At 43.4% G+C, this 15,381-nt stretch overlaps 1 protein-coding gene across 1 annotated transcript in view; it reads left to right on the plus strand.

Annotated features, from left to right (window-relative positions):
• tmtops2a (teleost multiple tissue opsin 2a) overlaps window positions 1-15,381 on the plus strand; it is a gene marked incomplete at both ends in the record, with an annotated part of 129,846 nt that overhangs the window by 91,519 nt on the left and 22,946 nt on the right. The window contains one exon of the mRNA XM_084308707.1: window positions 8,735-8,968. Within this exon, the coding sequence (XP_084164833.1) occupies window positions 8,735-8,968 (234 nt within the window). The remainder of the gene's footprint in view (window positions 1-8,734; window positions 8,969-15,381) is intronic.

The raw sequence follows: 15,381 nt of genomic DNA on the forward strand, positions 1-15,381 counted from the left end.
GTGTGGCAACAGAGAAGGCTCTGGGACCGACAGTGCACATGTTGGTGGTGGGGATGGAGAGGAGACCGGAGTCAGGGGACCACAGCCTCCGGGGCGGGATGTAGAGATGGAGGAGGTCAGCTAGGTACCGGGGTGCAAGGGAGTGAAGGGATTTGTAGGTGATGAGGAGGATCTTAAAATGTATGCAAAGCTTGCAAAGCTTCAAATACAGCACTAGTGGAAGAGGGATGAAAGGTAAACTGAGGATCATGGCTCTTTGTGCAAACGCAATTATCATTAACAAGGGGGGCCCTGCGTATTCCTTATCAAATAAATGCCCAGCATCAGTCAAATGTTTGTTGAAAGCTAGGCAAACCTCTTTCTGATCAGAAATCAAACAGTTCCCACATTGAATGTGTGTAGGTTTGTTTTTATTAGAGTTTATTGCTTTCCAAAATGTTGCAGGGTTTGGATAGGAGCGGATAGGTAGATCTAGATAATAATTAAATTAGGCTCTTCTCACCGATGATGTGCATGTATTTTTTATTTGTCTAAACTGATGCCCAATGAGATGCTTCTCCAGAGTGTCTGACAAGTGGCCAGGCTCTGTCTCTTTCATTAAATAAAGCTGCTATTGTTCAGGTGAAAACCAGGGAGTCTAAGCTTTTTAAATGGTGTGTGTGTTTGTTAATGACAGAAAGCAAGTCCAGTTCCATTTCAACATCTGGGATTTCAGATGTACAGTATAAGTTGCTACGGAAACGTCCTTTAAAAAGGCTTGGCCATTAACTTGTTAAGCCCTAGCCATATTTTCAGAAGATTCGCCTAAAAGTAGAGAACAAGAGAACAAAGTGCAATTAACCAAAAAGAGATACTGCAGCGTCCCTGCTAATGAATGACTCACCGAGGCTGGTGTTGTTTCTCACTTTGGTTTATTTAACTTCAGTTACAGGTTTTCCGTACACAAGACGGGTTTCATCACCTCTGCTTGTAATTAGTAGACTGCACCTGAACTTCCCAGATCAGCCCTTGCCCACTTCCCTCTGCCAACCCCCGGCTTGCACGACCAATAGCGTCGCCACCAGCCCCAGGTTGGCAGAGTGCAGAGTGACAGCTCAGCTGACCAATCGCCCCAATCCCAGGGTCGCTACAATACATTCACAGTGTATTCTGCCTCATTTATTGATGAAACAAAACCAACAGCAACACAATTTACCACCAAGAACAAAGAGTTTAGTCTCACAAAAATATAGCAAATTTTGTTAGCTTATGTGATTGGGATTTCCCATTATAACTGGCTAGCGTACATTAGCTAATAAGGCACTGGTTTCATAGCTTCATAGCTAGTTTTGATATCCTCCATTGTCTGTGTGTGTGTGTCGCGTTGAAGATGACATCACAGCACCTTCGCTAAGAGGACCAGCTACAATGACGGAGGGGTATTACCTACAGTGGAAGATTTACGAAGTACCAGGTACCAAAAGAGTAGAGTCCATGCAGTATAAAAGCAGCATAAGTGAGACGTTTTCAAGGCAACCCAGCCATACGCTATGTATGTATGTTGGGGTTGGTTGATATGGAAAGGAGGGTAGGGTGAGGTGTTGAGAGAGGAAGGATGGGGTGTTGAACACAATGGGGTTATATGAACTCAGGATATGTAATTAAGATCAAAGAGAGGGAAAGAGACCTTTTGGTCTCTCATCAAAGAGAGGGGAGTCTATCTCCTACAGCTGCATTGAGCTTATCTGTAAACAGATCAAGGGGGCCGTAATAAGAAAGGAAGGGAGAGAGGGTATCAAGTAGGTATTGAACAAGCGTAGCAATGATTTGAAGTGTTATTAGCGAAATATGAGCTTATAAAAATCTCTGCGCATTGCATCGGACACCGGATGATTTAGACGTGAGGACATGTCGCCGTCATGAAATCATTGTAGTCCTAAGAAAGAGGAGACCAAGGGCTTTCGATGGACATAAGAAATAAGAAAGAAACTACCCAGCTCACACCAGCCGCAGACATAAGAAGCCTAACCATTCCGGAGCCCTTGTGTGGGTGAATGTAACAAGTTCCTAACGTTTTCGTTCCCCTATTATTTCATGCACACTTTATTCATTGTTTTAAAACATTATTTTCTTTTAAGTTATTTTGTGCATCACTCTGTTTTGAATTTGATGCAAATGAAATTTGCAATGCATGAGGGTCATCCTTTTGTGTTAACAGGGACATACATATAGACATCTATACATCTACAGCAGCTACCTCTAAAGTCATTGTCACTCACACTTTTTAAGCCAGGTTTCACTCAACACCAAGATGTCAGGATTAGTCTCCATGATTAGTGTATTTACATGATCTGAATTCCCAAGTAAGCTTCTAATATTCAAGTGAATTATGCCTAATCCTTTTTTCTTCTTGACGGTAAGTGGGGGTAAATACAGTGTCTGGAATGAGAACAGAAGTAGTGACATAAATATGTACGTACTGATTAAATGAATCCCTCTCATCAACACGGAAGACTTGAGAGAATCCCATGAATCAACCATAGTTCTTCCCTTTGATAATCAAGGCTTGTGTATTTGTACACAAGTATCATTTAACCAGGGTAATCACATTTCCATCTCTTTTTCAAGTGGGCCCTGACCAAGAAGGCAACATACAGTACAGATAATTATCCCATATCACAACATTAAAACCAACACAAATAAAACATTCACATTTCAATGAAAAAGACTACATTACAAACATGAGCACTCCATGGCAAGCAGGCAGGCACGTGCACACATAGAGCCCAAAGGGTGCTCGAGCATTGTGCCACATAAAAAAGTGCCCCTTTTATGCCACGTTTTTATTTATTTGTTTTTTTTTCAAGTTTAAGTCAGTGATAAAAGTGTCTTTCAAGGATAAGTGAGCTCCTGCACTGATTATTATAATTCAATATTCAATATTTGATCACCAAAACCCCCCAAAAAGCATAAAAAGGGGGCCCCCCGCCCAAAAAGGGCCCCCAAAAATCGGTCTTGCGCGCTTCACACGCTCGCTTCGCATGCACAGAAGCCCAGTGCCCTTTTCAGTCGTTGAGCACCTGTCCCTCTAAAGTCCTGTGCACGTCCCTGCAAGCAGGTGTCACTACTTTCTTTAAAATTATTAATGCCAGTGAGGGAATCTAGCTTTAAGTCCTTTTGTAATAGGTTCCAGGAGAACGGAGCACGTCGGAGCAGCATACAGTAGCTGAACGCTTGTTTCCAAAATTAAATTCCGACAGTGGAAACATAAGATAAGATGAGATAATTATTTATCATCTGTTGGTACAGAAATGTGTTTTGTGTCGGAATACTGAGTTACAAAAAATAAAACACAAGACAACCATGTTACAGCATAGACAGACATACAGACAAGACATAAGAGAAACAATTAATTCAAACCTTTTATTCTCAAAGACAATTGAGGTCACCCTCACTTTCAATGTCGTCGAGACTTTACAGACATTTCAATGCACACGTTTCTACAATATAATAATAATAAATATTAATAACTATCTATATAGTACTTTTCCCACATGGACCGCAGTCCAGAGTGCCCCACAACAAATAGTATAAAATGAAGATAGGCATTTGACACACAATTGACAGAATAAAAAATAATGCATAAATTGCAGACATAAGAATAGGTATAAAATACAATAAAAGTAGTGCAATGTAAACGTGCAGACTTGAGAATAGGCATGAAATACGTACAATAGTACAATGTCGCTCGAAGGCATGTGAAATTGTGAACCCCCCCAGAACAGCCAGTCCCCCAAATACCCCACAGATCAATCCCTACCAAACCCTGGCAGCACATCACCCCCACCCTCATCCACCTCCACTGGCTCCCCATCAAATCCCGCATCACCTACAAAACCCTCCTGCTCACCTACAAATCCCTTCACGCTCTGGCACCTCAGTGACCTCCTCCACCCCTACACTCAGTCACGGTCCCTGCGATCCACGGACACTGGTCAGCTCTCCATCCCCCGAACCAGACTGCGGACCTTCGGGGACAGAGCTTTCAGCGTGGCAGCTCCCACCCTCTGGAACTCCCTCCCTGCAGAACTCTGCACCGCCCCAACTCTGGACTCATTAAAAAAACTGCTCAAAACCCACCTCTTCAACTTGGCCTTTAACCCCTAACCCCCCTTTCACTTTATATGTATATGTTGTGTCTGTCCACTGTCTGTTACTTTGTTATCCCCCCCCCCCCTATGTAAAGCGACCTTTGGTCTCTTGAAAGGCGCTATATAAAATTAGAATAGAAGTTATTATTATTATTATTAATATTATTATTACCACATCCCCATCCAAGACATAGCACGTCATGACCGGCGGAAAACACAAACAGTCCGCGCGCCACTCACACCGCCATGCACGGTGATGGGAATGTAATTAACCCCTTCCTTCCCTCCCAGCCAACATTATTCATTTCAATGTGGCACAGTCCCATAAGTCCAAGGTTATTTTGTTTGAACATGATATGAGATATCATTTTGTGATCTCAGATTGTAATGGTCCACCTCCTTGGTTGAATGAGTAAAGTGCTCATGTATGTTGGTAGCTGCCCCCCATGGCTGCAATTCGAAACTGGCCCCCGTAAATGTCTGAACAACCCTCCGTATGTCATAAATGTTATGATTAGTTTAGATTAGATGATTAGATCAGATTTTTATATCTGTATATTGTGTATGTCATAAATGTCATTATGAATTGAAAATGGGGGGACCCTGATGTAAACAAGACGAAAGTCTTTCTCTGGTCTGCAGCCTTAACTGTGTATTGAGCTGTACTGTACTGTACCCATTCTGCAATCTGTTAATTAAAGTTTTCAATCAATCAATCAAATACAAATACAAACAAATACCAATGTAACTGTCATTCTATGACCAGGTGTTAAAGGAACACGCCAACAATTTGGGAAATTTGCTTACCGTCTTCTCCAGAGAGAGACAAGCAGATATATACCAGTTTCCTTTCTGTGCGTTCAGTAGAAAGCTACTGTATCTGGCTGCATGTTAGCCTATCTTAGCACAATCAATGAAAGCGGACAGTGAGGCATTGTCCAACTAACACCTCTCCCGAAGGCTAACCGGCACTGTCCGCTTCCAGATAGCTTTCTACTGAACGCACAGAGGAAACTGGTATCTATCTTCTTGTCTCTCTCTGGAAAAGACGATAAGCTAATTTCCTTTAAATATTCTAGTAATTCAAAAGGATCCTACTGTTCACACAGTGGTATCATTCAGCCATTCGATTCGGCGTGGTTTATTCACAACTCAGGTGTGTCAAGATAAATAGAGAAGAGAGCGTCAGGGTGTGTCACTGCCCCTTTTATACCCATACAGTGGCATCACAATCATGCGACAATACACTGCGCAACATCGCTTTCCATTGGACACAGCTACTCACATAAACAACATGGTACACAGTAGTACATGAAGTCATACGATAGGGGCGGCTAGGTGGTGTAGTTGGCAAGGCGCTCGGCACCAATGCAGGAGACGCTGGGTTCGAGCCCAGCTCTCCGCATTGCTATCAGCTTGGCTGGTCGTTCATACTAATACAATTGGCAGTATTAGGGGGTGGGAAGCTGATGGGTGGGGATCGGACATTGTGGACAGCGACTCCTACAGGTCGGTTGGTGTGCCTGCGCAGCAGAATCAGGAAGCGACGGGGGCGGCGCTTCCTGATTCCCGCAGACCCCCGACGCTGAGAGATCGCGCTGTGCAGGTGAAACGATGCGACGGCTGCTTCCTCGAGTACCGGAGGGGACACGTGATGCAAGGCTTCGTCCACATTGCAGCCGGCTTGTGGGAGGCATGGCCTAACAGCGTTCGAGACAGGGGAGGGTAGAATTGGACGATACGAAATTAGAAAAATAGAAAATGGGAGAAAAAGTAGATAAAATTAAGTCATACGATATCTCAACACCAGGGACGACTGACCTGACAATTCATACAATACATCTCACAGTGATGTGTGAGAGAGAGACTTTTGAGAGACGTTTTTTTCCCCCAAATATTAAAGCGGCATGATATATTGTGCCTCACGTATGTGAATCTGGGACATAAGCCCAGAGTGTTGTTATCATGCACAAATCATCAACTGAACACGTGTCAACAATATGACTTGGACAATAAACAGGGTATCTAATGGTGATTCAAAAAGGGATGACAGGAGGAATAACACAATTCTGGAAATATAGCCCCCCCCCCCCCCCCCCCCCCCCTCGATATTTTAACACTGCTTGTAGGCCCATCTCGACTCCCATTGGAAATTGGTATTTTTTCTCATCTGCGATTGACCTGCGGTTCACCCCCTGGAGACGCTGACAGCACCTACTGTATAGCCTATCGAGCGGTACGGTGTGTTAGCTATGTTTGACGGAGCAGCGCATTGCTCTGTTTGCCTGATGGAAGTTCGACCTTGCGGGGGGGGAGACACTTCGGGGAAAGCCTTTCGTCTCCGTGACGCTCGCTCTTTTCCTGGAAATACATTAATCTCCGATATATCATTTAAACGGAGAGGAGTAGGCAGTCGTAGCTGGGAAGACCATAAACTTTTGAGTCATTCAAACCCGTCCACTAAATAAATCCTCCCGGAGGGGGAGGGGTGAGAGGGAGAGCAGCACGCTAGGTCTGAGGGGGGAGGAACGGATTCTGACTGTGTACAAACCATTCATTGGTACTTCGTCTGGGTCTAATAGGATTACCAGGATGAATAGGCACATGTTCACATTTGACGCAAACCCCTACATTCATATGCCCAGTGGAAGTAAGGGCCGTTTGTGTCTGGACTAAGTTGATAAAACCCTAAATACATGTTTATCAACCCTTTGCACTGAAGAATCATATAAGTCTGTTTTGAAATGTTGTTGGACAGCCCATGTATTTGCAGTTTTTAAATCAATCTAAATCACTTGGATATGTGTGATATATCCACAAAAGATACCCTCTACTGACTTTAACGATGAATGAACACAACACCGCTTACCATATTTAGATAATACATGACTTAACCTCTATCTTACCATCATGTTACCAGTCTTACCATAATGTTACCAGTCTTACCATCATGTTACCAGTCTTACCATAATGTTACCAGTCTTACCATCATGTTACCAGTCTTACCATAATGTTACCAGTCTTACCATCATGTTACCAGTCTTACCATCATGTTACCAGTCTTACCATGATGTTACCAGTCTTACCATCATGTTACCAGTCTTACCATCATGTTACCAGTTTTACCATCATGTTACCAGTCTTACCATCATGTTCCCAGTCTTACCATCATGTTACCAGTCTTACCATCATGTTACCAGTTTTACCATCATGTTACCAGTTTTACCATCATGTTACCATCATGTTACCAGTCTTACCATCATGTTACCAGTCTTACCATCATGTCACCAGTTTTACCATCATGTTACCAGTTTTACCATCATGTTACCATCATGTTACCAGTCTTACCATCATGTTACCAGTTTTACCATCATGTTACCATCATGTTACCAGTCTTACCATCATGTCACCAGTCTTACCATCATGTTACCAGTCTTACCATCCAAGAGGATCAACAGCACCTCATGCAGGCGGGCCAGGGTGCGGCTGTTTGGTACATGAGGGTGCTCTCACCTCTCCAAATTACTGTAACTGAATGAGGCAGGTGTGAGACTCTGGATATAAAGGATCATCTTAGGCCGTGTTCACATCTGAAAGTCCACGGATAGTCCAGTCCGGACTTTCTGGTGGACCAAATGTGAGAATGATACATTGTTGTATTTTGGTTTGCGTTCACACTGCCCTTTTTTGAGCAAACCTAATTTGTAGTTGAGTTGAGAGCGAGAGAGCGAGCGTGCGAGAGAGAGAGCGTGCGAGAGAGAGAGATACTGTCATTACGCATTAGTCTAGAGAGGAGAGAGACTGTCATTACGCTCGCGGCGCGAGTCGACTAGAGAGAGAGAGAGAAACTGTCATTACGCGTGCGGCGAGTCTGACTACGGACCAAACAGGGTAGGTGTGAACACGCCCTAACCCAGCAAAGATTGGCCGCTGAGCCTGGGTGTCAAAACAAAGTTGTTTAAACTTTGTTTTGAGATAATGTGAGGATTTCAAATACCGGCTAAAAGTAAAAAAATCTGCAAACACACTCCCAACAGCATCTTCAAAGATCCGGGGTCTTTCCATGGCAGAATTGACATTTGGGTTGAATGAAAGTCTAATTCACAGATCAGCCAGCTCGATGCTTGCTCGGAATACATGAGCTGTAAAAAAATTGTTTTATTCAAAATGTTGCAAGTGCATTAAAGATGCTATAGATAACATGCAGCCACTAAATGTTGCACTGGAGCACCAGCGTGTCATTTATCCAATCAGGTACATGCCTGCAACATGTAAACAACAACATACATTTTGGACCTGCCAAACTGTTTAAATTATAAATCCATTCATCAAAAAGGTTTTTGGGGAAAAGCAATAATTTTATTCCGCTCTGTGGATGTATTATTATTATTATTATTATTTTTTTTTTTTATTTTTTTTTTTTTTATGTATTTTTGCTCCCATCCCAATTTTACTTGTTATGCCAATTCCCTTCCTGGTCGTTGCGCGCATTGCCCCACTGTCGGCCTAAGGAGGGTGTTTTTACCTATAGCACCTTTAAGTGAAGACTAGTGGCTGAGGTGTTATTTATCGGGGGGGATCGTCTCGCCTCTCCTCTCGTCCAGGTGGGGAGGATCCGGAAGACGGCGGCGCGGCGGAGGGAGTTCCACATCCTGTTCATGGTGATCGCCACGGTGGTGTGCTACCTCATCTGCTGGATGCCCTACGGCGTGATCGCCATGATGGCCACCTTCGGCCGGCCGGGCCTCATCACCCCCGTGGCCAGTGTGGTGCCCTCCATCCTGGCCAAGAGCAGCACCGTCTTCAACCCCCTCATCTACATCCTCATGAACAAACAGGTACAGTCGCTCTCAGAACAGCCGTGGGGGGGGGGGGGGGGGGGTCTGCCAGATGCCAGATTCAGAAGATAATTTTATTGTCAATGTACACAAGGCAATTGAAATGTACACATACACACAGTATATCCCTCCTAGTTACACATACACCATGCTACACACAGTCCTCATATCCCTCCTAGTTACACATCAAACCTTTAGTTACAGTCACGTCGAGTGGACATACAGAGTTAAGCAAAACATTACATTTTTATTTTTATTTAACCTTTATTTACCCAGGGTAGGTTCGCTGAGCATGGATTTAAGGGTTTAGTGCCTTGCTCAAGGGCACTTCAGTGGTTGGTGTTAAAGGGGAACTATTTTACTATTTCTTTCACTATTTGGGCACTTTTACACAATTCCTGTGAGTTTGTGAAACACCTCTGTAATTATATATATTTTTTAATTCATTGTTTTGTATTTCTAATCAAGTCCTCAAAAACAGCATTTTTCTACCTGAAGATCTTAAGCTGTTTTGAGGCTGGGCTCCTAAACCACTGTGTGGCCTTCGCGGCATCTGGGACATTATCATGCAGCGGTGTCTCTCTGACATCACAAATCAGCACATTTTCAGATGACTCAGTTCAGTGAGGGTGAATATTGTGAGAGGAGAATTGGAAGAATGCGCCAATATGAGAATTAGAGACATAGATCATATTAATATAAGTCCACATAGCTAGGAAACAATGCTAAACACTGAAAAAGGCCATTTATAAGATAGTTCCCCTTTAAGGGTATGGGAGAGTTATTCATTCACTTCCCCAGCCCAGATTTTTCCTGCCAGTCCGGGGGATCGAACTGGCAGCCTTCTGTCAAAATTCCTGAAAAGCTAGTTATAGGGCGCTACGTGTATTCTACTATAAGCGTTGGCGTTTCTTGCCTGGACACGCTACTATTTCCTAATCAAATGTATATAATAGTATAATAGGTATTATGTTTCATCATAAATGCATGAAAGGGGGGGGGGGGTGGATTTTGTTATGCTCTGATGGCCAGTAACGGCATTCGTGTTGAACACTACAGACGCTGATCAGCTGGATCAATATGAAAACATTGTAGGATCAAGCTGAAATTGATGTCAGATAGTCCTTACCTTTGGTCGGGGGTATTCCAAAAAGAATATTCCAATTGTCTGATCGCGATTTCCAGTATTGGTGTCCATCTGGTCCCGGACATAATTTGGCACAACTTATGGATAGTGTGCTAGATGCGTTTCGAAGTGGTCGGATGAAGCGATTTACTTGGCTCCGTCTAAATTATGTGCCCGGAGGGGTTTAAATTTAACACAGGGTCTGGAACAGGGTTTCAAAGGGTGGGCGATACTGCCACCTAGCAGGATATGGCCGGTACTGCACTTTTGGCACTTAGTATGGCTTTCAGCGGTAACATAGGTCCGTGAGTGTAATATTGATATTAAAATCGATCCAAAAACGTAATAATACCTGGCCGGTGCCCAATGAGTTAATGTATAGCGTAATTTAAATATGGAATTAAGGAATATCAAAATAAAAGCACACGTTGTTGAACTTGATCATGCATATTTATTAGAACATTTAATTACAGCACTATGTTATAAATACACATTTATAAAACGAGGCATATTTAGCCAAAATATGTTGCCAGAACTGGGGATGCCCCGATCGATCGGCCAGCAATCGGTATCGGCCAATATTCAGTATAAATATGAGATTCCGATAATGCTTTATTTTCGCCGATCGCGAAAACCGATCGATGACACGCGCGAAAAACATGATCCAATTCTCAGCAGAGTTCTCGCTCGCTGTCTTCTCTCAGGCACACACAGCTGCTGCTGCAGTGCATGCCTTGCCCCTCCTCCTCTCCCTCACAGACCGGTCATGTCAACAAACGCTCCGGCAACAGTCGAGTGCATGCGCTCCTCTTTCAACATAACTGAAGCATTAAACAAAATGGCCCAGTAAACTATTCACTTTAGTTTAATACATGAGGCGTTGTCTAATGTTATCTAGTTGGCTAGCTACTGATAGCTCCTGATATCAACGTCTGATATCATAATTTTGGCATTCGTTTTCGCAGCTGTTGGCTCGCATTAGCTAACTAGCTATCGTTGTTCCGTTGGCTAACTTTAGCTACCTAGCTAACGTTACTGTTTAAACAAAATGGCAGAGTAAACTATTCACTTTAGTTTAATACATGAGGCATTGTCTAACGTTATCTAGCTGGCTAGCTGCTGATAGCTCCTGATATCAATGTCTGATATCATCATTGCCATTCATTTTCGCAGCTGTTGGCTAGCGTTGGCTAACTAGCTATCGTTCCGTTGGCTAACGTTACTGTTTAAACAAAATGGCCCATTAAACTATTCACTTTAGTTTAATACATGAGGCGTTGTCTAACGTTATCTAGCTGGCTAGCAGTAGCTACAGATAGCTCCTGATATCAACATCTTATAACATCATTGACATTCGTTTTTGCAGCTGTTGGTAGAGTTGCCACCCGTCCCTTAAAATACGGAATCGTTCCGTAATTGGAAACTAAAAGACGCGTTCCGTATTGAACTGATACGGGACGCCCTATGTTCCGTATTTTAAGGTTGCCAGTTTAGTGAAAGAAATGAGCCAGCCGAGCTACAAAAACAAGCAAAATTTGTCAAAGTCGGGGGAAATAAACAAACATGGCAACTCTGGTATGGTGGGCGTGCGCTCAGCAGCTCACCGACCAATGAGAATTAGCACTTTCACGTTGCTAGGAAGAGTTCTGTGCCGCAGCTGTGCCAAACCTCTGTTTGCACGCTTTATTTCCGGTTGCTCAAGTAGCGCTGCAATAAACAGCTCGCGCCAGGTACTGTCTATATATGCAAGCTGTTATTGGCTATTGGTTATTGGTTATTGGGGGATGACGTGACTGTATGCGAGGTCTATCCCATACCCTGCGTCTGGCACTGACAAGTCCAAAAGCTTGTCGTTTGTTATTGGCACAACCATTTTAAAATTAGAAACGGTAAAGGATCATGAAATATCAAACGGCCACGTACATACTCTAGCTACCAAGCGGGCGAAGACTGGTCTGTTAGAGGAGAGTGTTGCGGTCAGATCCCTGGTTTCAATGAAATCAGCTCAGATGGACAAGTTGAAGCTGCTGTTCCGCAACGGTGACGCAATCGGGAAGGAAGACCCTTCACTCACAAATATTCAGCACCATGGACAGCTGCCCCAGATCTCTCTCTCTCTCTCTCTCTCTCTCTCTCTCTCTCTCTCTCTCTCTCTCTCTCTCTCTCTCTCTCTCTCTCTCTCTCTCTCTCTCTCTCTCTCTCTCTCTCTCTCTCACACACTGAATAGAGGACTAGACATTTGTTGGATTGTGGTATTCTTCTATACAGTGATTATGAGTATAATAAGCAATTAATACACAACACTATTGTGTTTTTAATACATTAAATGCTTATATTTTGATCAAAATGAATACATTATGTAAACATGATTATTGTATACATATATTCATTACTGTCCCGCAATTTCAACAAATGTCCCGCAAAATCGACATGCTGTCCTGCATTTGGATCATATGGATTTGGTCACCCTAACTCCACCGCGTCCTAAAAAGACAAAACGCCTCCAGACCTGAGTGGGAAGAGGCAAATCCCTGGCTTGATAGTGTCAATGGAGATGTTTACAAAGCAAATTGTAAAGTATGTAGGCGTGTGTTTTCTGTGGCACATGGTGGACTGACTGACATCAGACAGCATGCCTCAGGAGCAGGCACGTGCACACATAGAGGCCAAGGGGTGCCTGAGCACCTGCCTTTTTGAGCCTCATCAAAAAAGTGCCCTTTTTGAAAAAAAAAAATAATAATTTTTACCGTTACGCATATAGACTGCCCTTCCAACTGAAAAATGTCAGGATATAATCAAAATATTAGGTAAAGAGAGAAATGCCCCATATTCCATTGCAGTTTGCATGGCCTCCTCAGCGTGCCTCTCCGCGGACCTATATATTTTATGCATAGCGTGGGTGGTGATGATGACAGTGGCGGCTCTGCCACTAGGGGCGCAAGGGCGCCGACCCACCTGCTGTTAAATCACAGAAGAAGAAAATAAAACTTTTTAGTTTTTTGTTTTATAGCCCTATAAATAATATAAACATGTTTAAAATGAATAATATTAACTCATTTTAAGTATGTTTGTATTTCCAATGCACAATATAACGTTATTATCTCAAATAAAAAAACACTCGTTTTCCTGAGCAGGAAGTGACATCACGTTTTTTTTATTTTTTATTTTTTTTATTTTTTCGTATTTCTCTGCCCGGGCTAGACGTGATAGCGCTCTGAGTGCGCGTCACAGTTTGATCGCTGTATCCGTCACAGCCAATCAGTGCATAACGCGTTGTGCGTTGAAATATGACTATTATGTTGGAATCCGGGCGCGATTTGAAGCGGTCTAGCCAGTAGCGTCAAGAATTTCTGTAGCCGCATTTCGCGGAGACGCTCTCTGATTGGCCGACGCCAGTATTTTTTTCCGTAGCAGAATTTCACAGAGACGATCTCTGATTGGCCGAATCCAATTTCTAATGTTCCAATTCTAGCTTATTCCAATTCTAGCTTATTCCTAGGTTGGTGATGCAGGCAGCTGTTTGTCTTAGAGCGTGCCTTGACTGCAAGTTCTTTAGACTGTTAAGCTTAGGCACTCTTTCAAAGTTGGTTAAGGTTAGAGTTTGTCTTAGAGCATGGCGATAGAACGCCAGGTAGTTTGCAGTCTGTTCGAGCGGAAATGGACAAAGGAATGAAGTACTTGTGTTGTGTGGTGCTTCTGCTAACAAGCTAACACTTGGCTAACAAGCTATATGGCGGATGCAGTCTGGACACAGTGGACAGTGGATTATACACTTTATCAAGGCAAGCCCTGGACGCGTGAATATTAAAGGCAACCAACTTGTGTTCGGCTTTTCTCTGATTGGCCGCGCCCCCCCGCCCCCACGCGCAGGCAAGCGCAGCCGTCCCACGTCCCAAATGAAATCCAAAGAGCAAGCGCGGCAGCGCGGCAGCGCGGGCAACCAACTTGTGTAGTGTTGGGCTGCTGTTCCAACGCACTTGTGTTGGGCTGCGGTAGCAGTGGAGCGCTGCTGACTGATTATTATGTTTCGCGTTTTTAACAACCAACGGTAGATTCACTCGTCACTGTACATGTATAAACAAAGCCCATACAGTTATGAAATAATAAACACTGTTGTGTTGGGCTGCGGTAGCAGTGGAGCGCTGCTGACTGATTATTATGTTTCGCGTTTTTAACAACCAACGGTAGATTCACTCGTCACTGTACATGTATAAACAAAGCCCATACAGTTATGAAATAATAAACACTGTTAGGACTCGCAATAATAAACACTGTTACGACTATCTGACTCTTAATAATAAACACTAGTGTTAGGACTATCTGACTCTTACTAATAAACACTGTGTTAGGACTATAAACACTGTTAGGACTATCTGACTCTTAATAATAAACACTGTTACAGTGTTAGGACTATCTCGAGTCACGCGTCACTACTGTAACTAGAAACTCTGGGTGTCACTGTACATCAGTAACGTTATTTCGCGTTTTTAACGTCAGCGGGGCGATGCGGTGGTTTGTCGCCGGCTTCCGTGCACCGCCGCCGGCTCTACTCGGTCCAGCTCCAGCAGCAGCGGCCGTTCCTCCGTTGTAGAACGAAGCCCTTCAATGACAGAGCTCTCATATTTTGCGAATGCATAAACTATTGAAGTGGATTCCCAAGCTGTTTCGGTTCTGCTCTGCTTCAGAACCGGGTTGCTGGTACTCTGCGTTGTGATTCAATACCTTAAAGCTCTGGGAATCACTTCTGTTAAAACTGACTGAGCAGGCAGAAGGAATTAGGAGGAAGGTAGTTTAACAGTTGTTTAATCAAAGTTTAAGAGTGTATACAAATTACAATAAGAAAATGCTATAGTTGTAATCACGAACACTATGCCGTAAGTGATAACAACCAGACTAATATTACAGTATAAAGAATGATAGTTGATAAGTTGTTGCTGGTCTTTGTTGTCTTGGCTAGTGAACAAAGAGTTGATTTTCCCTCCAAGAAGTTCCTTTGTTCTCGTTGCCTGCTGACCTGGGTGAGATGGGTGGAGAGGTCTTGTCCTTGTGGGTTGGTTGTTTCAGAGTTCCTCTCCCCCCATCACACACCCATTCTTATAGCCCAGGCCCAGTGTCTCGGAGTTGATGACATCATCACATTATTGCCCCAATCACAAGCCTGCTAAGCTTGTATTTGAAAAATAGGGGTTTGGCTTAATAGCCCAACCCCCTTCACATAATACTAACAGAGGCTGTCCTTACAGTCAACAATATATACTGTTCTTAAACATTGCATCATTTTCATTTC

This window comes from Notolepis coatsorum (genome assembly GCF_963971535.1).
Source record: "Notolepis coatsorum genome assembly, chromosome: 1".
NCBI lineage: Eukaryota > Metazoa > Chordata > Actinopteri > Aulopiformes > Paralepididae > Notolepis > Notolepis coatsorum.